Source organism: Tachyglossus aculeatus, chromosome 5 (genome assembly GCF_015852505.1).
Source record: "Tachyglossus aculeatus isolate mTacAcu1 chromosome 5, mTacAcu1.pri, whole genome shotgun sequence".
Lineage (NCBI taxonomy): Eukaryota > Metazoa > Chordata > Mammalia > Monotremata > Tachyglossidae > Tachyglossus > Tachyglossus aculeatus.
In genome coordinates this window covers 87,563,474-87,585,706 of record NC_052070.1, presented here as the reverse complement: position 1 = coordinate 87,585,706, position 22,233 = coordinate 87,563,474, and the positions used below count along the sequence as shown (strand labels likewise).

The 22,233-nt window shown below is 46.7% G+C and overlaps 1 protein-coding gene across 1 annotated transcript in view; it reads left to right on the top strand.

Annotated features, from left to right (window-relative positions):
- Positions 1-21,239: 21,239 nt before the first annotated feature.
- The window catches only part of BIN3 (bridging integrator 3), a 52,990-nt gene continuing 51,996 nt past the window's right edge, over positions 21,240-22,233 (top strand). Inside the window, exon 1 of the mRNA XM_038747491.1 lies at positions 21,240-21,287. Within this exon, the coding sequence (XP_038603419.1) occupies positions 21,280-21,287 (8 nt within the window). The 5' untranslated portion in view covers positions 21,240-21,279. The remainder of the gene's footprint in view (positions 21,288-22,233) is intronic.

Sequence of the window (22,233 nt, the reverse complement as noted above, 5' to 3'; positions counted from 1 at the left end):
GTTTATAGTTCCTGCCTTGCAAAGGAGAGTGGGCCGCCGTCCGGCTTCTCCCGGGCCTCGTTTTGCACAGGATGGGCAGACTCGTGGGAGGGTGGTGGATAAGAAGGGCCTCTAAGCCTTCCATACTGACCCCAAGGCAGGGACTGCACAATCCACGAAGAAACAGGGGTCATGGAGACGAGTTCCGCAATGTAGCTCCAAGCGCCTTCCTCTCCTCTTCCCTTCTAATTCAAGAGGGTGGCATTTCTCAGGTCAGGAAATTGGTAGTTGTTACCGAGAAAGAATATCCAGGCCTGAATGAACTAAATATCTTTGAAATAAGGGACGGACAAGGGCAAATTTGGTAAATTCTTGCCGTTTCCCGCACAACTGGGCTCAAAGTGGTGGCCATCTTGTATTATCTCCCACACTTTAGGATGTTTCTTCCAATCTGGACTGTAGCTTTATGAGGTACCCACAAGGGGGCACTCTCCTCTAGAAGAGAGAATAATAATAATAATAATAATAATAATAATAATAATAATAATGGTATTTGGTAAGCGCTTATTATGTGCCAAGCACTGTTCTAAGCGCCGGGGGAGAAACAAGGTTATCAGATGGCCCCACGGGGGGCTCACAGTCTTCCTCCCCATTTTACAGATGAGGTAGCTGAGGCACAGAGCAGTCAAGCCACTTGCCCAAATTCACACAGCCGACAAGTGGCGGAGCCGGGATTAGAACCTACGGCCTCTGACTCCCAAACCCGGGCTCTTTCCACTAAGCCACGCTGGAATCCAAGATGGTAGAGACAGAACCCTCGAGGGAGCGTAAACTTCCCTGAAAAGCAATCGTTTACTTCTGGGGCCGGGGTGGATGGGTCTCCAAACCTGACCGATCTCACTGACTAGATTTCTCTTCCGACTTCCACTCCGTTGCAATTTACAGTAATCCAGTTTTCCGTTTGGTGAAGAGTGGTTTCCTTATCATTAGTACAGTGCCAAGCGCTTAGTACAGTGCTTTGCCCTCAGTAAGCGCTCAATAAATATGACTGAATGAATGAATGAATCATTACTGTGTGTCCCGATTGGCTTGGTGATTATGGCTGCAGTGCATCTTTCCTCCCTCAAGTCTTCCCTTAAGTCAACAATGCAGTCGAGCTTGGTCAATAAACTGGCTTCCAATGACCTGCGTTACTCAACGTGGGTTGGCCAACGGGGCAGCACTCGATGATATGTCAACCACCCTGGCACGCCAGCTCAATGTGGTGCAATCATTGATGTAGGTTTTTTAACCAGGTTAGGCCAAGACCATCACACTGGCATCCTGACCCCTCGAGGGTTTTGCTCGATTTAGGGGTTGGAATCCTGCAAATGAACAATTTACCGCTGAATGATGTTGGAGGAGGAGAAGGGTGCCAATCAATCAAATATTAAAGTAAAAAAGAGCAGGAACTGGGTGCTATTGGGAATCAATCGCCAATCGATGTACAGAGCATTCTACTAAGCGCTTGGAAGATTGTAATACAATAGAGTTGGAAGACACAATCCCTACCCTCAAGAAACGTACAGGGTAGCGGAGGAGTTTACAATCTAGGGGAGGAAGAAAGAAGTGTAGCAGGGAAGGAGCAGGGAAATGTTGAAAGGAATAGAGGGGAACTGGAGAGAAAAAGCCAGGGCAGCGGAATGGGTGGAGAAGGAGCATGGCACTGAGATCACGGAAAGAAAAAGAGATATGACTGAGGAGTGATGGAGAGAAAGAAGTAGATGAGTGTATGTTTGTGAGTGTGTGTGTGTGTGAGAGAGAGAGAAAGAGAGAGAGAGAAAGAAAGAGAGAGAGAGAAAGAGAGAGAGAGAGAAAGAGAGAAGGTGAGAGAGAGAGAGAAAGATTTAACTATGAAGGCCAGAGAACCTGGGCTGGCCTGTACTATCATCAGTTTGGTTGTTTTTCATTCAACAGTGGCTGGCTGCATAAATTAGGAGTAACCTTTTATGTTATTATAATTGGTTATTCTTCTCCCTAAATTTTAAAATAGCACATTCGAGGAAGATTAGAAGGCCTCTGGGTGTCCTGAATTAGAAATTATACTGCAAATATATTAAAGACACAGTGGAAATTGAGACTTAAAACGGGCCATGGTCCTAAAGATGTCCCAAAACACTCCCACTTTGTAAGGAGGGAGGACCCTGGTAAAGAAATTTTTCCCATAAGGAACTTATTTGAGTTCATGCTAGAAGCAACCCCGTGTTTCTGGGTACTCAGTTCTCGACAATCCCCATAGTAAGGAAAACTCGTACTAAAGTATGCCCATCTTGAGCAACATTGCACCTGTGCACACAACAGCTTACTCCACAACCAGAGCGTGTTCTTTCCAGTCAGTCGCACATTTTCCAAAGAAAGTTCTCTAATTCCCTAACAGCGTTCTATTCAAAACAAGTTTTGAAAATATGCGCTCTGGAAGAACATTCCTACAGGGAACAAATGCTTGAAGTCACTCTCATTTCCCCAGATTACCCACCCTCTGGAGAGAGAACCATCCTAAATTCAATCAATGCCTACTTTGGACTCCGCTCAAATGCAGCTCCTTATCTTTCTTGGCAACGAAAACTGAACCTTCAGAGACACTTCTTCAAATCCCTTTAACCTTGGCTGGACTTCCTCCCCGAGGTCCATCCCTTAGCTCACCCCCAGCTAAAATCATTTCGAAGGATCTTTCTAAAAATCACGTGTTGAGGATCAGAGCTGATCTTCCCATTTACAGGCGGGAAACTCGACTAGTACAAAATCAGTTCCAGCAGAGCTGGAATAGAAGTAGACACCCGGGAGTTTCCAGCGAGCCCCAGAATCCTAATGCCTTCCTGTTCTCTGAAGCCTTTACTCCTCAGCTTTTCACTCCACCTTGTTTGGATGCCAAAGCATTTCCTATCTCTCCATCCCCTCTTGTCCGCCCTTCGCGTTGTTTGGAAAGACCAGTGAAACTTGTCTGCAAATTGCTGGGTCTGAATTGACCCTGAGGCATTTATGATAGAGCCCTGCTTTTGGTGTCTATTATTTTGTTTTAATTTCCCTGCCCTGATTTCAGTCTGGCCTATACTCTCTGATCCCTCTTCAGCTGCTGTCTGGGTCTCCTTGCGTGGGCTGTGTGTGTGTGTATGTGTGAGATGTGTCAGGGGGAGGGGATGGAGGGAGGAGGGCACGCGTGTCTGGTAGAGATCCTCACTTTAGACTCAGCCCAAAATGTTCCTACCTTCCATTTAGACCCTTGGGTTCTTCTGAATCCCCCACTGACTACGCTCTGGTCTTCAAAAAGTACCTCAGGAAAAGGACACCTAAATCCGTGTTTGAGGCCTCTTGCCACAATTCTGGGCATGGCATAGTGGATAGAGCATGGGCCTAGGAGCCTGGAGGTCATGGGTTCTAATCCCTGCTCCACCAATCGTCTGGTGTGTGGCCTTGGGCAAGTCACTTCACTTCTCTGAGCCTCAGCTACCTCATCTGTAAAATGGGGATTGAGACTGTGAGGTCCGCATGGGTCAGGGACTGTGTCCCACCCAATTTGCTCATATCTACCGATTTGCTTGTATCTAGCCCAGCACTTAGTACAGTGCCTGGCACATAGTAAGTGCTGAACAAATGCCACAATCATTAGTATTGTGTGTGCCTGCTCGAACTCAAAGGGATTCGCCAAAAAACTGCTTTTTCTTTTCAAGTCTCTACCTCCCGTTGGGCTACCACATTTCCGATTTCACTCCTTCCCACGGGATTTGTGTCCAGGTCTCCCCGACAATGTACCTGAGCCTAGCCTCAACATCCCACAAAGGCGATTGAATGAATCACTAGTCCCGCCTCTTGACTGTTACTAGATGGCACGTTTCTGATTTAGTGCGCTGCGTGGACTTAATTTATGTCACTGGGCTGCTGACTGGTCTTCGATCATTAACACAGATTTCAATACAACTGGAGGCCCCAGATCTTCCCATCCTCCTCTGGCACAGTCTAAGCCTCGCTTGTTCCTCTCAGCAATTCATCTTGGTTAAAGTGGCAGAGTCTCCTTACAGTGGAACAGTTTTTGGAGGTGGGTCTGGGCCTGGAAGCATTCCCCCCCCGCCCTGTATTATAGGCTCTCCTAGGACTTTTAATGGTTAAGAAAATGTTAAACTGTTAGTTACCTGGAAAAATCAAAGTGCTGCACAAATTCAAGGTATTTCTCTCCCACAGCTCCCCCCGTTCAGTGGAACTTTGCCTTCAAGGCCCATCCGAGTTCAGGTCCAGTATCCTTAGGGACCCCAGTTCTCTCTTGCATCATTTTTCTCTCACCCTTCAAGCCATTGGCTTTCAGCCTTCACCAGTCCCTAAAGGTCAGTTAAAACAAAGGAAAAGAAAACCACTGGATTCCTGGAAGCCTCTCCTCTGCCTGCTGGCTTTTGTCTTGGCTCCATTCTTTTTTTTTATGGTATCTGCTGAGCACTTACAATGTGTCAAAATTTATTCTGAGAGCTGGTAGGTACAGGTTAATTAGGTCGGACACAGTCACTGCCCCGCATGGACAGCACGGTCTAAATAAGAGGGAGACCAGGTATTTGATCCCCATTTTATGGTTGAGGAAACTGAGGCACAGAGAAGTTAGGTGACTTGCTCATGATCACACAGCAAGCAATTAGCAGAGCTGGGATTAGAACACTGGTCCTTTGCTTCCCAGACCCGTGCACTTTCCTCTAGGCCCTGCTGCTTCCCCTAAACTTCTCCTCATTGCTCGACCCTGTGGAGTGGGGAAAGTTAAATGCTCCCTGTCTTGGTCCGTCCCCAGAAACCTGCTTGCTCTTCCCTCTTCTGTTGCAGGATCTGCTTCCTAATCTAGCAACAATGAAAATAACAATGAGGGAATAGTGAGGAGCACAGAAAAAATAAAAGGTCCATGAGCACTCAGTGGGAATAAACCAACTGTTGAGTTCACAGACCACTTTAATTTCCCAGAGTGCTTTCACATCGATGATCTCATTTGCCATCATCCCGTGGTGCTTTGGGTCTTAGCAAGAGAGATCTGTAGATAGCTGAGGCTAATCCAGAACTGCCGTGTCTCCCTGACTAGCACCTTCCGGGACACAAAGTTCCACGGAGGATACCGGACATTTATTAAAATTCCTTAATCCGCTCGATTCTTCCTTGTCCTCTTGGTCTCCAGTCCTCCCTGCATCCTCTTCCTTTTGGGCAATTTAACTTTGAGGAGTCAAATTTCCTTTTTTCCTCAACCTGTCTTGCTCCTCTCTTCCACTTCAGGTCCCTCATCCACCCCACCGAATCCTCTTCCCCTTCAGCTGTTCCCCGTAGCTGCTCAGAGCTATTTTGCTTCACCCTCCTCTACACAGCCTGTCTGCTCCCCACGGGCTTGGATTGCAGGTGATTTTAACTTTCTGCCGACTTCTCTTGGCCTTCGGGTCCCTGCCCTTAAAATAAGGGTGCCCTCTGTTTGGGGATGTGACTATCTCCCCCCAGCTCTTTGTCTGTTCTCCTGGAACTGTATATAACCCAATGCTCCTTTGTTGGTCTCTCTGTTTGCCAGGTCCTAAGCCAATGAAGCACATGGAGAGACAGAGACGCTCTAATAATAATAATAATAATAACGATGGTATTTGTTAAGCGCTTTCTACGTGCAAAGCACTGTTCTAAGCACTGGGGAGGTTACAAGGTGATCCGGTTGTCCCACGGGGGGCTCACAGTTTTAATCCCCATTTTACAGATGAGGTAAGTGAGGCATAGAGAAGTTAAGTGACTTACCCAAAGTCACACAGCTGACAGTTGGCGGAGCTGGGATTTGAACCCATGACCTCTGACTCCAAAGCCCATGCTCTTTCCACTGAGCCACGCTGCTTCTCTTGCTCTATGCTTAGGGAAGTGGTAGGACTAAGAGGACTAAGCAGGGTCAACTGGTCTTGTCTCAGTCTGGATGAGAAGGAAAAGCCAGCAGTTGGCAAACTCTAACCTAACAAGACCAGGTAATAATAATAATAATAATGGCATTTGTTAAGCGCTTACTATATGCACAGCACTGTTCTAAGCGCTAGGGAGGATACAAAGTGATCAGGTTGTCCCACGTGGGGCTCACAGTCTTAATCCCCATTTTACAGATGAGGTAACTGAGGCCCAGAGAAGTGAAGTGACTTGCCCAAAGTCACACAGCTGACAAGTGGCTGAGCCGGGATTTGAACCCATGACCTCTGACTCCTAAGCCCGTGCTCTCCACGCTGCTTCTCTTTCTCTCCGAAGTCATTTAATCTGGGGATCTCAAGGCACTTTTCCAAAGATTAATTTCATCTTCACATCCCATCTCTCAGTGCTGGAAGAGCTAGCATGGTTCAATACATGCCCTCCCTCTGGATTGCTGCATACAACTAGTTTTATCATTTCCAGCTTTTTGATTAGAATCCGGAAAGAGACTCGGGTTTTGGCTCCTAGGGCTCTAGGTTCCAGATCACTCTTCCTTCCCACTGGGTAAGTATTTTCCTCTTTATTCTTGATCTCTGCCTTAAGATTCCCCTGGATTTCCTTTTGCTTCCAGCCCCCTAGCTCCTCCTTCTTCCCCTTGCTAGTGGAAGACACATTTTCCAGTCTCTCAGCTCCAGATCAGCCCCACTACAGAAGCAGCTTAGGGGTCCAAGAGACTGGAAAATATGTCCCACAGCCCTGGGAGTCAGAGGACCTGGGTTCTAAGCCCAGATCTGCCGCGTGCCTGCTGCGTGACTTTGCGTGTGCCACTTCACTTCTCTAGACCTCAGTTTACTCATCTGTAAAGAGAGGATTCAATACCTGTTCTCCTTCCCCCTTTAGGCTGTGAACACCAGGTGGGACAGGGACCGTGTGTCTGCCTTGATTAACCTGTATCTATTCCAGTGTATAGTACAGTTCTTGGTGCACAGTAAATGCTTAACAAACATTATTATTGTTGTTATTGTTGTTTTTATGCCAAATCCTACCTTCCAGTTCCCTGCAAGTCAGGAAGAAGCATAGAGCCAAGCACCCCAAAATCTCCATGCCACCAAGGGGTGTCCATGGCTCACCAGGGGCCTCAACATCCAGAGCAGCCTCCCTCTCCCCAGCAAACACTGTAGAAGCCAAGCCCGCGTTTCCAACTTTCAGAACACGAGGATAGTTGTGGCAATTTTTTCACTGAAAGCTGTTTACCGAGAATGGTGAGGAGCCTGAAAACTGTTCTTCCACTGCTACTTCCAAGTATTGTTTAACCCAGCATTTTGATGTTAATATTTTGGGTTGTTGAATTTTAACTTGTTTTCATTGTTTTTGTATTATATTATTGTTCTGGGTGCTCTGAGGCCCTGGAGGTGGCTAAGGATTAGGTCTTCATCAGTTTTCTTGTATTTGCCTTATCAAAAATAATAATAATAATAATAAAATACTTGTTAAGAACTTACTACGTGCCAAGCACCTTACCAAGTTCTGGAGTAGATAGAAGATAATCAGATCAGACACCGACACTGTCCCACAGTCTAAGGGGGCGGGAGAACAGATATTGGATTTCCATTTTACAGATGAGGAAACTGAGGCACAGAGAAGCTAAGTGACTTGCCTAAGGTCCCCCAGCAGGCAAATGGCAGAGTTGGGATCAATCAGTTAATCATATTTATTGAGTACTGTGTGCAGAGCACTGTACCAAGAGCTTGGGATGGTACAGTATAACAGTATGAGACATTCTCCGCCTGTAACAAGTTTACAGTCAAAAGAGGGATTAGAGCCCAGAACCTCTGACCTTGTGCTCTTCTACTAGGCCACTCTGCTTCCCAGCAGTTAGTACTGTGCTTTGCATAGGGTATGTGATTAATCAAGTTGACAGAAGTGATAATAATAGTTAACAAATCCACCCCACAAAAAGTTCCAGATCCCAAATCCTGGGAAATGGCCCTCAACTGAAGGACAGTTCTAAATCTCCCCTCTCGCTACTGCTGAGCTCCTGCCCCCAGGTGAAGTTTGGTTTGGGTGGTCCCACTAGTCTTTGCATTCAGACTGGAAGGTTTTATAGATGGAGTTTAAGGCCCTCCCACCACCCCAGTTCCCCTAGAGAACAAACCATTATCTCGTCACCGTCGCCCCCATTACTGGGGAAAAGGTCAGACTAATAGCACAAAATGACCATTTCCCTTCCGGCAGGGGACGTATCCCTTTTCCGGGTGGGACGTCTAGGTTTCTCTTCCCTCCTCCCAGGGCCTGACAATGGGAACAGGCTCTCTGCCCCATATTCACCTTCCTGGCACTCCCTATCCTCCCTTATCTTTCCAGATCGCCAATTTATTCTAGCCCTCACTCAACTCCTCAGCGTCAGCTGGGTTACCCAACTTCTCCCCAGGAAGGCGTGGTCACTCTTTAGCATACTGGGGATGGGAGTGATGTACTGAGTCACCCTCTCCTTCTCCCCAAGTCCTCCCTCCCTGTTCTCCTTGCCTTAGTCCAGTTTTGTAGGATGACAGGGAGGGTTGCTTCTCCTCTCCACCCCCCCCACCCCTTATGTCTCTCAGGTGAAGGGAGGTAGTTTCAGCCTAAATGGGTTTCACCATGACCTCCACTTTCCTGGTATTTGGCCAAACTTTACCTCATTTATAGATATTATGTATATGTATATCATTCCCCTCCCTAACCTGATTAGCTCCTCCTGGGCCTCAGCTCCAGCAATCTTAGAACTCCTCTTCCTGACCATTCAGACCTCCCTCTCTATCACATTCAGTCCCCTCCCTCTTATTGCTTCTGCTCTCCCATTTGCTGGTTGCCTGCTTCCCACCCCTTCTGAATGGGGTGGAAGAGACAGCCAAACTCCCCAGAACAGGCACCGACAACAGCTTCTTCTCCTCATCCTTTCTGCCGTCCCACCACTAGCCACTCTGGATCCCATCTGTTTCCTCACATCCCCATGCTCCCAAGGCCTTCAAACTTCAACCCAGGAGTATCTACTCAGAATCTCTCTGCCTCATAATCCATCTTTCCTCACAACTAATCCTGTAAGCACTCTCAGCAACCCCCTTATTTCTTCCACAAGCACACTGCCTTCTCCCTCCCCCTCTCTGCCTCTTTCTCTGCATTCAGCCTCTCTCTCTCTCTCTCTCTCTCTCTCTCTCTCTCTCTCTCACACACACACACACACACACACACACACACACACACCAGTTGTACCCATACTACACATGAGCAACAACTCAAGAGTCCTCTGGTCTTCCCCACTCGATTCTTCCATCTCATCCGCACTGATCCATTCACTACCCCCCGAAAGGGCATAGCCAGCTCTGACCACCAAAACAATCATCAACTTCCATGGCTTGGGGAAGCTGGCTCCTTTTCAGGAAAACCTCGGCGGATTTTTCATCTTGCTCTATCCCCCACTTCAACTTACCCTTTGTACCCCCTACCTCCTTCCCAGATATCAGGAAGCTTGTTGGGTCTGTCCCCTTCCAGCATTTGGTAAGTGGGGTAAGACTCATGGTTCTTTTCCTGAATTTCCCTTGTTTTGCACTGAAATGCAGGATGCACTTCTTCACAGTCCTTTTTTTTTTTGTTTCCTTTCTGAAAATAACTGTGAAACTATAATTTCCTCCCACTGCCTTTTCCCCATCTTATTTGGTTTTTTTCAAAGTTGCTGGGCGGAGTGGCGGAGTGCCACGAAGCCCCTGGTGGCCGTGTTCTCTGCACTGGGGCCTGGGTGAAGAGCCTGATACCCTCCCCTGGGCAGTATTTGTGTTTGGGTGCGAACATGGGTAGAAGATTTGAAGGAAGGACAAATTCCTCTGAATCTGTGAGGAATCCATCGTCTGAGGACCATGTTTCCCCTCAGTATGCCGCACACAGCGATCCCCTTTCTCTGCCAAGGAATGCCACTACTGCCCCAGTTTCAGAAGGTTGTGGGCCTCAGTAAGGGGACCTTGAGACCCTTTCTGCCTCCTTCTGTATCTGGATGGGAGGCAGAGCAGTAGTTTCTAAGTAGCTCCACTCCCTCCCTTGACTGTTCAGCACCGAGTTTCTGATTCCTGACATACGGGGAAAATTGCAATGGATTTGAAAAGCAGAAAATCCCCAAGGGGAGGGCAGATACAGATGAATTTTTCCTTACAAGAGAAGAAAGATGAGAGCTTTTTTTCTTATTTTTTACTCATCGGTTCCTTCCACTGTGTGTTCTTCTCTGGGAATGAGGGGGGGTCCATCTAGGGGCAAGTTCCCTAGGGAAGCAGCGTGGCCTGGTGGAGGGAGTACAGGCCTAGAAGTCAGTAGGACCTGGGTTCTAGTCCTGACTCTGCCACTTGTCTGCTGTGTGACCTTGGGCAAGTCACTTCACTTCTCTGTGCCTCAGTTACCTCATCTGTAAAATGGGGATAAAGACTGTGAGCCCTTTGTTGGACAGCTACTTTTTCCAACCCGATTTGTTTGTATCCACCCCGGGGCTTAGAACAGAGCCTGGCACATAGTAAACACTTAACAAATCCCACAATTTATTGTTATTATTATTATGGAAAAGCAAAGTGAAATCCAGCAGGTCTGTAGCATAGGTCTGAACTGCATCTAGATGTGACCTCTTGGGACCTTGATCCATCTGCCTCAGAGTTACTCTGGGATCAGGAAGAGGCTCTGGGAACTTGCCCATCCCCCTGCCCCCCTGCCCTCACCCCCGGCGATGCTGAGCTAACTCGGCGACTGGTGGACCCACTCCGATTTCTCCCTTTGGCAGACTTTCATCCTTCATTTGCAGAATCTCAGCAGCCAGAATTCTCCAACCTGCTCTGACCTGCTCTCTTCTAGGATGGAGGAGCGGGGAGCCCGGAGTCCCACCTGGTCTTCCCATCACCCATCATCCACTACAAGTGAACGTACAAAACATCCCCAGTTCCCTTTTCTTCTCTTTGGCCCCGATGCGCCTCTGGCCTTTAGCTGGAGGAGTCAAGCCAAATCCAGTCAGCACATTGGCAGAAGTCTCACCTTGAGATGCCTCAGCGAAGACCCCTCCCTCTCCCCCCTCTATTGCAACAACCGGCCCCCACCCCTGCTAGGACTTGGGCTCCGGCCTGAGAGGTTATTTTGGGTCTCTGGGGCCAGGCCTGTGGTGCAATCAGAGCTCAAAGATAATTGCCACCTGTTCCCGCCCAGAATCCCAGTGTCTGGTGCTGTTGTGTCTGCAGCAGGGGGACAAGCAACCAAGGGAGGGAGGAAGGTCAAACCAGGGCGACCTCCTCTCCCTGGAGCCCCAGGCCGAAACCTGCCAGGATCCCCGTGGGGAAGAGGGTCCCAGAGAGAGGGCCTTCATTCAATCATATTTATTGAGCGCTTACTGTGTGCAGAGCACTGTACTAAGCGCTTCCTCTTGGGAGGACCAGTTGCAGTCACAGGAGCGGGCGAAGGACCGATGACGTCTTGGCGTGTCCACCTGGACTCTGTTCATGACTTCTTTTTTAATGATATTTGTTAAGCGCTTACTATGTGCCAGACTCAAACTCAAGTTAATCAGGTTGGGCACCGTCTATGTCCCACAGAGGGCTCACAGTCATAATCTCCATTTTACAGGTGAGGTAACTGAGGCACAGAGAAGTTCAGTAAATTGCCCAAGGTCACCCAGCAGACAAGTGGCAGAGCCGGGATTAGAACTCAGATCCCTCTGATCTCCATGCTCTATTCACCTGGGCACGTTGCTCTCCTCTTCTGCACCCAGGGCCTCCAGAGAGATTCCAGCTTCTCTCCTGGTGGTGGTAGAGGAGGTTGAGAGAGCCGGGAGCAATCTTCCTCTTCGAAGTATCTGAATCCAGTCTCCTGCTCGATCTGCTGATCCCGCTGATTCTGATTCTGGACCTGAAATAGCGTGGTCTAATGGACAGGGCGTGGGCCTGGGAATCAGAATGACCTGGGTTCCACTCCCGGATCCTCCACTCGTCTGCTGTGCGAACTTAGGCGAGACTGTTTACTGCTCTGTGCCTCGGTTCCCTCATCTGTAAAGTGGGGATTAAGACTGTGAGCCCAATGTGGGACAGGGACTGTGTCCAATCCAATTTGCTTGTATCCACCCCGGCGCTTAGCACAGTGCTTGCCGCGTAGTGAGTGCTTAACAAATACCATTATTGTTATTATTATTATGTAGTTTGTCCGGGGCCTCGGTCGAGTTCCCCTAGGAGTTTGCCATTTGCTGACGCTCCTCAACTGCCCCTTAGGTCAAGGTGCTTGTGGCTCCTGGACTGGGTCACTTCCCAGCCTTAGACTGCAGCTTCCTCGGCCTCAGACTGCAGCCCAAGGCAACCGTTCTCAGCCCCTGCTCACCGGGCACCCTCTCCACAGACACAACCGCCATGGGCTGCGGCCAGATGGCCTCTCATCCGCCTTAGCTTGCCAACGCCCCCGGGTTGGATGGCGGGGAGAGGGTGTCCTCTCAGGACCATCCTCTTGTTTCCCTCAGAGTGTGGGCAGCCTTGAAGAGCCAGATGCCCTTCTTCGGGGCATCCACTGGCAGAGGAAGATAGACACACTTAGGGTGGAATCGGTCCCGCTACAATCAGCTCAGAGACCCAAAATCCAGGAGAAGGGGCTCAGATGGACCCCTTTCCACCTTCCCTGGGATCTTCATACCCCAGCCCGGGAATTTGGCGCTGAATCCCACAGATTCCGTTTGATTCCCAACAGCCCCCTGGAGGGGAAATATCACCCAGAGGGGGTTTTTTTTCTCCCCAAGCTCTCTCTCTGTCTCCCTGGCTGCCTTCTCCCGGCATGCTGTGAGTTGGGGAGGAGGGGGAGGGGGGGTTGCAGCGTTCTAAACCCGCTATCTGCAGCAATCCATGGTGACTAATGCTCCCAGTTGGTAAAAAGGCAGTGTAATCAAAACACTTTTTTTTAGTCCTTAAAGTTAGTCATTCTCCCAGGGAAAAAAAAAAAAATCCACAGCAGGCGGCATGAAATGGAAGCCGAGCTGCTCTAAGGGGCCCGGCTGAGTAGATGCTGAGGTTCTAAGCAGTGGTAGCACGCTATACCAGAGGGCCGTGGCTACTTGCTCCTTCATCTCTCTCTGTCTTTCTTCCTCCCCAAACCCCCATCTTCCTGTGGTTGCAAGCTCCTAGGTCCTGTCTCCTCATGACTCCCCCTACTTGAGGCTGGGGGGCCAGGGTTTTCCAAAGCACTTTGACAAGCAGATACTGAGCATGGAAGAGTCATTGGTAAAGATTATCCTCCCGCAAAACTATCAGAGGGTCCAGGACATTGTCGATTTGGCCCCTAAATCATTCCCATCAGAGCACGGGAACTCTGGTAGCTTCCACTCCAGAGATAATAGCACCCCAGATATGGGGGAAGGAGCTTGGATTCTTTTGGAGGGTGGCACTTTGCTGTCCTGGAGAAGCACTGGCCTGCAGAGTTCAAGAGAAAACTTGCAAGAGAACCCCAGAGTCCCGGCTCCTCAGCTCACTCCCGCTCGGTCCCACCTAACAAGTTGCTGGACAGATGATGTGTGCAAGAGTGCTCTCAATGTTTTCCCCTAGCTCTAATGCGCTTTGGAGCTGAGCAAATAAAGTGACCAGGATGGCCTTAGCCCAAGCTGTTCAGCTGGGTTCCAGCCCCCAGAAAACTTCTGAGGATTTTCATCTGGTTTCCGAGACATTGTTTTGGGGAGGGAGGAAGCGGCATAAGGACTTCTGTCCCACTATCCAAAAACTAGCCACTTCCTTACTCACCCTCCGCTCCCTCCTTGGAATGGACTTCTCTGGGGTTTCCACTCACACACTCAAAACCGTCCATATCCTTCTCTTCTTCCTAGCCCCCGTTTGCTTAAAACGATGCTCTGCACACAGTAAAGCACTCAATTAATATGACTGATTGATGATTACTCCCTCAAAGGCTATCAATAAAAACTGACTTTCTCATCAGCTACTCCGCGGATTGGATGAGCCTCTCTTCCAGCCCAACTATTGGCCCTGCCAAACAACAGGCACGAATCCTGCTACTCATGAATTAATCGATCAATGAATGAATGGTATTTATTGAGTGCTTACTATGTGCAGAGCACTGTACTGAGCACTTGGGAACGTACAATAATATAATAAACGTTCCCTGTCCGCAAAGAGTTCACGGTCTAGAGGGGGAGACAGACATTAATACGTACAAATTATATAATTTAAAGATAGGTACATAAGTGCTGTGGGATGAATATCAAAGGCCCAGAAGTCACAGATCCAAGTGCGCAGACTACTCAGGAGCGAGAGAGAGCTGGGGAGAGAGGCCTTAATCAGGGAGGGCCTCTTGGAGGAGATGTGACCATAATAATGCTTTGAAGGTGGTGAGAGTGGTGGTCTGGCATATATGGAGGGGGAGGGAGTTCCAGGATAGGGGAAGCAGTGTGGCTTAATGGAAAGAGCCCGGTCTTGGGAGTCACAGGACATGGGTTCTAATCCTGCCACTTGCCTGCTGTGTGGCCTTGGGGAAGCCACTTAACTTCTCTGTGCCTCAGTTACCTCATCTGTAAAATGGGGATAAAGACTGTGAGCCCCAAGTGGGACAACCTGATTACCTTGTATCTACTCCAGCGCTTAGAAGAGTGCTTGGTACATAGTAAGTGCTTAATAAATACCATACTTTATTATTATTATTATTATTATTATGGGAAAGGGGTTAGTGGTGAGATAGATGAGTTGGGGTGAGCCCATTGTTGAGCAGGAATTGTCTGTATCTGTTGCCGAATTGTACTTTCCAAGTGCTTAGTACAGTGCTCTGCACAGAGTAAGTGCTCAATAAATACGATTGAATGAATGAATGAGTGAACTGTCACTAGAGAAGTGTGTGGGATGTGCTATAGTAGGAGATCATTCATTCATTCATTCATTCAATCGTATTTATTGAGCGCTTACTGTGTGCAGGGCACTGTACTAAGCGCTTGGGAAGTACAAGTTGAGGTGAGGTAGGATGAAGAGACCCCGGATAGACATCATACTGACAGGCCCTTACCATCCCTTCCGCAACCTTGAGCGGGACGGCCCCATCCGGGAACGCTTTCCAAGTTCCTAGTCTCAATGGGTCCTTTATTTCCAACGGGGAGGGATGACAAAACTCAGGAATCTATGCAACCGATTGACTGGAACCTCAGTCAGATGACCCAAGGAAGTCACATCACCTGACTGGATCCCAGTGCCCCTCTCTGGAACGTGAGGTCAGGAGGAGGACGGAACCAGGCGAGGCATCTGGAATAGAGTCAGAAAGTGGAGAGGAGGAAAAGTACAGAAACCACCATTAGGCCTTCGTGGTGCTTGGCACATAGTAAGTGCATAATAAATACCATAACTCACTCTGGGGAGAAAACAACTGATTTTATGCCAGTCTCCCAAGAGGCTTTGAGAGCTTTGCAAACAGCTACCAGAGCTGCAGCCTTATTACATAAAGAGCCCAAGCTGTTGGTGTGCACTTGTATTTAGGAGGGAGGGGAAGACAGCATATCATTTGTGTTTTATTTTCTCACGCGCACGCAAAAAGAACCCCGCTTCCATCAACCCTTGCTCCTTTTCTTATAACGCACCTCCTCCTTCCGAACAGGTGGGGATTATCAGGTTGCACCTAATCCAGTCAGGTGTCCTGGAGACTGTACTTGTACTTCCCAAGCGCTTAGTACAGTGCTCTGCACATAGTAAGCGCTCAATAAATACGATTGATGATGATGGGCCAAACTTGGGGGTCGGGCCTGGGGGTGGTGAGGTGGAGGGAGGGAATGGGGGTAAAGTGAAGTTTAAAAAAAGGGGTCAACAGCAGCACGGTGCAGTGGCTACAGCACGGGCTTGAGAGTCAAAAATTCATGAATTCTAATCCCTACTCCACCACTTGTCTGTTGTGTGACCCTGGGCAAGTCATTTCACTTCTCTGGGCCTCATCTGTAAAACTGAGATAGTGAGTCCCACTTGGGACAGAGAAGCAGCATGGCTTAGTGGGAAGAGCCCGGGCTTGGGAGTCAGAGGTCATGGGTTCTAATCCCGGCTCTGCCGCTTGTCAGCTGTGTGACTTTGGGTAAGTCACTTCACTTCTCTGGGCCTCAGTTACCACATCTGTACAATGGGGATTAAGACTGGGAGCCCCACGTGGGACAACCTGATCACCTTGTATCGTCCCCAGTGCTTAGAACAGTGCTTGCACATAGTAAGCGCTTAATAATAATAAATGTGCCAAGCACTGTTCTAAGCACTGGGGTAAATACAAGGTAAGCATGTTGTCTGTCATTCATTCATTCATTCAATTGTATTTATTGAGCTCTTACTGTGTGCAAAGCACTGGACTTAGCGCTTGGAAAACACAATTCGGCAACAGACGGAGACAATCCCTACCCAACAATGGGCTCACAGTCTAGAAAGGGGAGACAGACACGTCTTAATCCCCATTTTACAGATGAAGTAACTGAGGCCCGGAGAAGTGAAGTGACTTGCCCAAAATCACACAGCTGATAAATGTCGGAGCGGGGATTAGAACCCACATCCTCTGACTCCCAAGCCCGGGCTCTTTCCACTAAGCCATGCTGCTTCTCTGCAAATACCACCCTTACTTTTATTAACCCGATTTGCTTGAATCCACCGCAGCGCTTAGTACAGTGCCTGGCACATCGGAAGGACTTCACACATGCCATAATTAATTAAGAACCTGAACTGGGGAGAAGAAATTGTGTATATTTGTACATCTTGTGTGTATTTGTACATATTTATTACTCTACTTATTTCATTAAATATGTGTATCTATCTATAATTCTATTTATCTATTTTGACGGTATTGAAGCCTGTCTACTTGTACTAGAGAAGCAGCATGCTTAGCGGAAAGAGCCCGGGCTTGGGAGTCAGGGGTCAGGGGTTCGAATCCCGACTCTGCCACTTGCCAGCTGTGTGACCTTGGGCAAGTGACTTAACTTCTCTGTACCTCAGTGACCTCATCTGTAAAATGGGGGTGAGACTGTGAGCCCGTGGGACAACCTGCTTACCTTGTATCTACCCCAGCGCTTAGACCAGTGCCTGGCACATAGTAAGTGCTGAACAAATACCAACATTATTATTATTGTTATTACTACTTGTTTCCCACACTTAGCCCCCCTTTTTCCTCTCCTCCTCCTCCTCCCCTCCCCATCGCTTTCTCACAGCACTTGTGTATATTTGTACATATTTATTACTCTATTTATTTTATTTGTACATATTTACTACTCTGTTTTATTAATGATAAATACAATAATATAATATAATATAATATAACATAATATAACATAATATAATGCAATATAGAATAGAATAGAATAGAATAGAATAGAATAGAATAGAATATAAAACATAATATAATATAATGTAATATATAATATAATATATAATATAATATAATATATAATAAAATATAATATAATATGATATGATATATAATATAATAATATAACTACAGCTATAATTCTATTTATTCTGACTGTATTGACACCTGTCTACTTGTTTTGTTGCCTGTCTCCCCCTTCTAGACTGTGAGTCCATTGTTGGGTAGGGACCGTCTCTGTTACCGATTTGTGCTTCCCAAGCGCTTAGTACAGTGCTCGGCACACAGTAAGAGCTCAATAAATACGATGGAATGAATGATTGTCTCTGTTGCCGAAGTGTACTTTCTAGGCGCTTAGTCCAGTGCCCTGCACACAGTAAGTGCTCAATACATACGATTGGATGGATGAATGAATGAATGATTGTCTCTGTTGCCCAATTGTACTTTCCAAGCGCTCAGTCCAGTGCTCTGCACACAGTAAGCGCTCAATAAATATGAATGAACGAATGATTTTCTCTACCAGTTGCCGAATTGTACTTTCCAAGCGCTTAGTTCAATAAATATGAATGAATGATTTTCTCTATCAGTTGCCGAATTGTACTTTCCAAGTGCTTAGTCCAGTGCTCTGCACACAGTAAGTGAATGACTGACTGAATGAATGAACGAATGGCTGAATGAATGAATGACTGTTTGATTGTCTCTGTTTCCGAACTGTACTTTCCAAGAGCTTAGTCCAGTGCTCTGCACACAGTAAGTGAATGAATGAATGGCTGAATGAATGTTTGATTGTCATTCATTCAGTCAGTCATATTTATTGAGTGCTTACTGTGTGTAGAGCACTGGATTAAGCGCTTGGGAAGTACAAGTTGGCAACATTACTCTCCAAGCACGTGCTCTGCACACAGTAAGTGAATGGCTGAATGAATGAATGAATGTTTGATTGTCTCTCTCTTTTGCTGAATTGTACTTTACAAGAGCTTAGTCCAGTGCTCTGCACACAGTAAGTGAATGGCTGAATGACTGAATGAATGAATGTTTGATTGTCTCTATCTGTTGCCGAATTATACTTTCCGAGTGCTTAGTCCAGTGCTCTGCACGCAGTAAGTGAATGACTGAATGAATGGCTGAATGAATGAATGTTTGATTGTCTCTGTTGCCGAATTGTTCTTTCCAAGCCCTTAGTCCAGTGCCCTGCACACAGTACGTGAATGAATGGCTAACTGAATGGCTGAATGAATGAATATTTGATTGTCTCTCTCTGTTGCCGAATTGTACTTTCCAAGAGCTTAGTCCAGTGCTCTGCACACAGTAAATGAATGACTGACTGAATGAATGAATGAATGGCTGAATGAATGAATATTTGATTGTCTCTCTCTGTTGCCGAATTGTACTTTCCAAGAGCTTAGTCCAGTGCTCTGCACACAGTAAGTGAATGACTGAATGAATGAATGGCTGAATGAATGAATGGCTGAATGAATGAATGTTTGATTGTCTGTTGCCGAATTGTACTTCCCAAGCGCTTAGGACAGTGCTCTGCACACAGTAAGCGCTCAATAAATACGATTGAATGAATGGCTGAATGAATAAATGTTTGATTGTCTCTTTCTGTTGCCGAATTGTACTTTTCGAGCGCTTAGTCCAGTGCTCTGCACACAATAAGTGAATGGCTGAATGTCTGAAAGGCTGAATGACTGAATGGCTGAATGACTGAATGGCTGAATGTTTGATTGTCTCTTTCTCTATGGCTGAATTGTACTTTCCAAGAGCTTAGTCCAGTGCTCTGCACACAGTAAGTGAAGGGCTGAATGGCTGAATGAATGAATGGTTGAATGAATGAATGTTTGATGGTCTCTCTGTTGCTCAATTGTACTTTCCAAGCACTTAGTCCAGCGCTCTGCACATAGTAAGTGAATGGCTGAATGAATGAATGAATGGCTGAATGAATGAATGTTTGATTGTCTCTCTGTTGCCCAGTTGTACTTTCCAAGCGCTCAGTCCAGTGCTCTGCACACAGTGAATGGATGAATGAATGAATGAATGAATGAATGTCTCTCTGTTGCCGAATTGTACTTTCCGAGCGCTCAGTCCAGTGCTCTGCACACAGCTCTTAGAACAGTGCTTTGCATATAGTAACTGCTTAATAAATGTCATTATTAGTAGTAAGTGAATCGCTGAATGAATGAATGAATGTTTGATTGTCTCTCTGTTGCCGAATTGTACTTTCCGAGCGCTCAGTCCAGCGCTCTGCACATAGTGCTTAGAACAGTGCTTTGCACATAGTAAGCACTTTATAAATACCATCATTATTATTATTATTATAGTACGGGAATGAACGACTTAAAGGCTGAGCTGACTGAATGGCTGATTCTCCCCCTTCCAAGCGCTTAGTACAGTGCTCTGCACACAGTAAGCGCTCAATAAATATGATTGATTGATTGATTGATTGATTGGCTGAGCTGAGCTGACTGAATGGCTGATTCTCCCCCTTCTAGACTGTGAGCCCGCTGTCGGATAGGGACCGTCTCTCTATGTTGCCAACTTGGACTTCCCAAGCGCTTAGTACAGTGCTCTGCACACAGTAAGCGCTCAGTAAATACAATTGATTATGTATATATCTATATATGTTTGTACGTATTTATTACTCTATTTATTTATTTATTTTACTTGTACATATCTATTCTATTTATTTTATTTTGTTAATATGTTTTGTTTTGCTCTCTGTCTCCCCCTTCTAGACTGTGAGCCCACCGTTGGGTAGGGACTGTCTCTGTATGTTGCCAACTTGGACTTCACAAGCGCTTAGTACAGTGCTCTGCACACAGTAAGCGCTCAATACGATTGATTGATTATGTATATATGTATATATGTTTGTACGTATTTATTCCTCTATTTATTTATTTTACTTGTACATATCTATTCTATTTATTTTGTTACTATGTTTTGTTTTGTTGTCTGTCTCCCCCTTCTAGACTGTGAGCCCACTGTTGGGTAGGGACTGTCTCTAGATGTTGCCAACTTGGACTTCCCAAGCGCTTAGTACAGTGCTCTGCACACAGTAAGTGCTCAATAAATATGATTGATTGATTGGTTGATTGATTGGCTGAGCTGAGCTGACTGAATGGCTGATTCTCCCCCTTCTAGACTGTGAGCCCGCTGTTGGGTAGGGACCGTCTCTCTATGTTGCCAACTTGGACTTCCCAAGCGCTTAGTACAGTGCTCTGCACACAGTAAGTGCTCAATAAATACGATTGATTGATTGATTGAATGGCTGAGCTGACTGAATGGCTGATTCCCCCCCTTCTAGACTGTAAGCCCACTGTTGGGTAGGGACCGTCTCTATATGTTGCCAACTTGGACTTCCCAAGCGCTTAGTGCAGTGCTCTGCATACAGTAAGCGCTCATAAATACGATTGATTGATTATGTATATATTATATATGTTTGTACGTATTTATTACTCTACTTGTACATATCTATTCTATTTATTTTATTTTGTTAATATGTTTTGTTTTGCTCTCTGTCTCCCCCTTCTAGACTGTGAGCCCACTGTTGGGTAGGGACTGTCTCTGTATGTTGCCAGCTTGTACTTCCCAAGCGCTTAGTACAGTGCTCTGCACACAGTAAGCGCTCAATAAATACGATTGATTGATTATGTATATATGTATATATGTTTGTACGTATTTCTCTATTTATTTATTTATTTTACTTGTACATATCTATTCTATTTATTTTGTTAATATGTTTGGTTTTGTTGTCTGTCTCCCCCTTCTAGACTGTGAGCCCACTGTTGGGTAGGGACCATCTCTAGATGTTGCCAACTTGGACTTCCCAAGCGCTTAGTACACAGTAAGCGCTCAATAAATACAACTGATTGATGATTGATGGACAGAGCGACTGACTGGCTGAATGACCGAACCAACGGCCGCGCGCATGCGCCGTGCGGGGCCCTGAGGAGAGGGGCGGCTTCGACGTCACTTCCGGGAATCCCTCCCGAACCCGGAAGTGTCGGCCGCGGGGACCCGTATGCAGCCGCCATGAGCTGGTGAGTGAGGCGCAGCGGGGCCGCGACACACTGACCCCCCGGCGGGGCCTTCTAGGGCGCCCCCGCGTGGCGGTGGAGGGGGGTGGAGGCCCTGAGGGGGGAAAAAAAAAATGGCGGCCTAGCTTTCTAGACTGTGAGCCCACTGCTGGGTAGGGACTGTCTCTCTATGTTGCCAACTTGGACTTCCCAAGCGCTTAGTACATAGTAATACATTTATTACTCTATTTATTTATTTATTTTACCTGTACCTATCTATTCTATTTATTTTATTTTGTCAGTATGTTTGGTTTTGTTCCCTGTCTCCCCCTTTTAGACTGTGAGCCCACTGCTGGGTAGGGACCGTCTCTCGATGTGGCCAGCTTGGACTTCCCAAGCGCTTAGTACATAGTAATACATTTATTACTGTATTTATTTATTTCACCTGTACCTGTCTATTCTATTTATTATATTTTGTTAGTTTGTTTGGTTTTGTTCCCTGTCTCCCCCTTTTAGACTGTGAGCCCACTGTTGGGTAGGGACCGTCTCTCTATGTGGCCAACTTGGACTTCCCAAGCGCTTAGTACATAGTAATACATTTATTACTCTATTTATTTATTTTACATGTACGTATCTATTCTATTTATTATATTTTGTCAGTATGTTTGGTTTTGTTCTCTGTCTCCCCCTTTTAGACTGTGAGCCCACTGTTGGGTAGGGACCATCTCTCGATGTGGCCAGCTTGGACTTCCCAAGCGCTTAGTACATAGTAATACATTTATTACTCTATTTATTTATTTTACCTGTACCTATCTATTCTATTTATTATATTTTGTTAGTTTGTTTGGTTTTGTTCCCTGTCTCCCCCTTTTAGACTGTGAGCCCACTGTTGGGTAGGGACCGTCTCTCTGTGTGGCCAACTTGGACTTCCCAAGCGCTTAGTACATAGTAATACATTTATTACTCTATT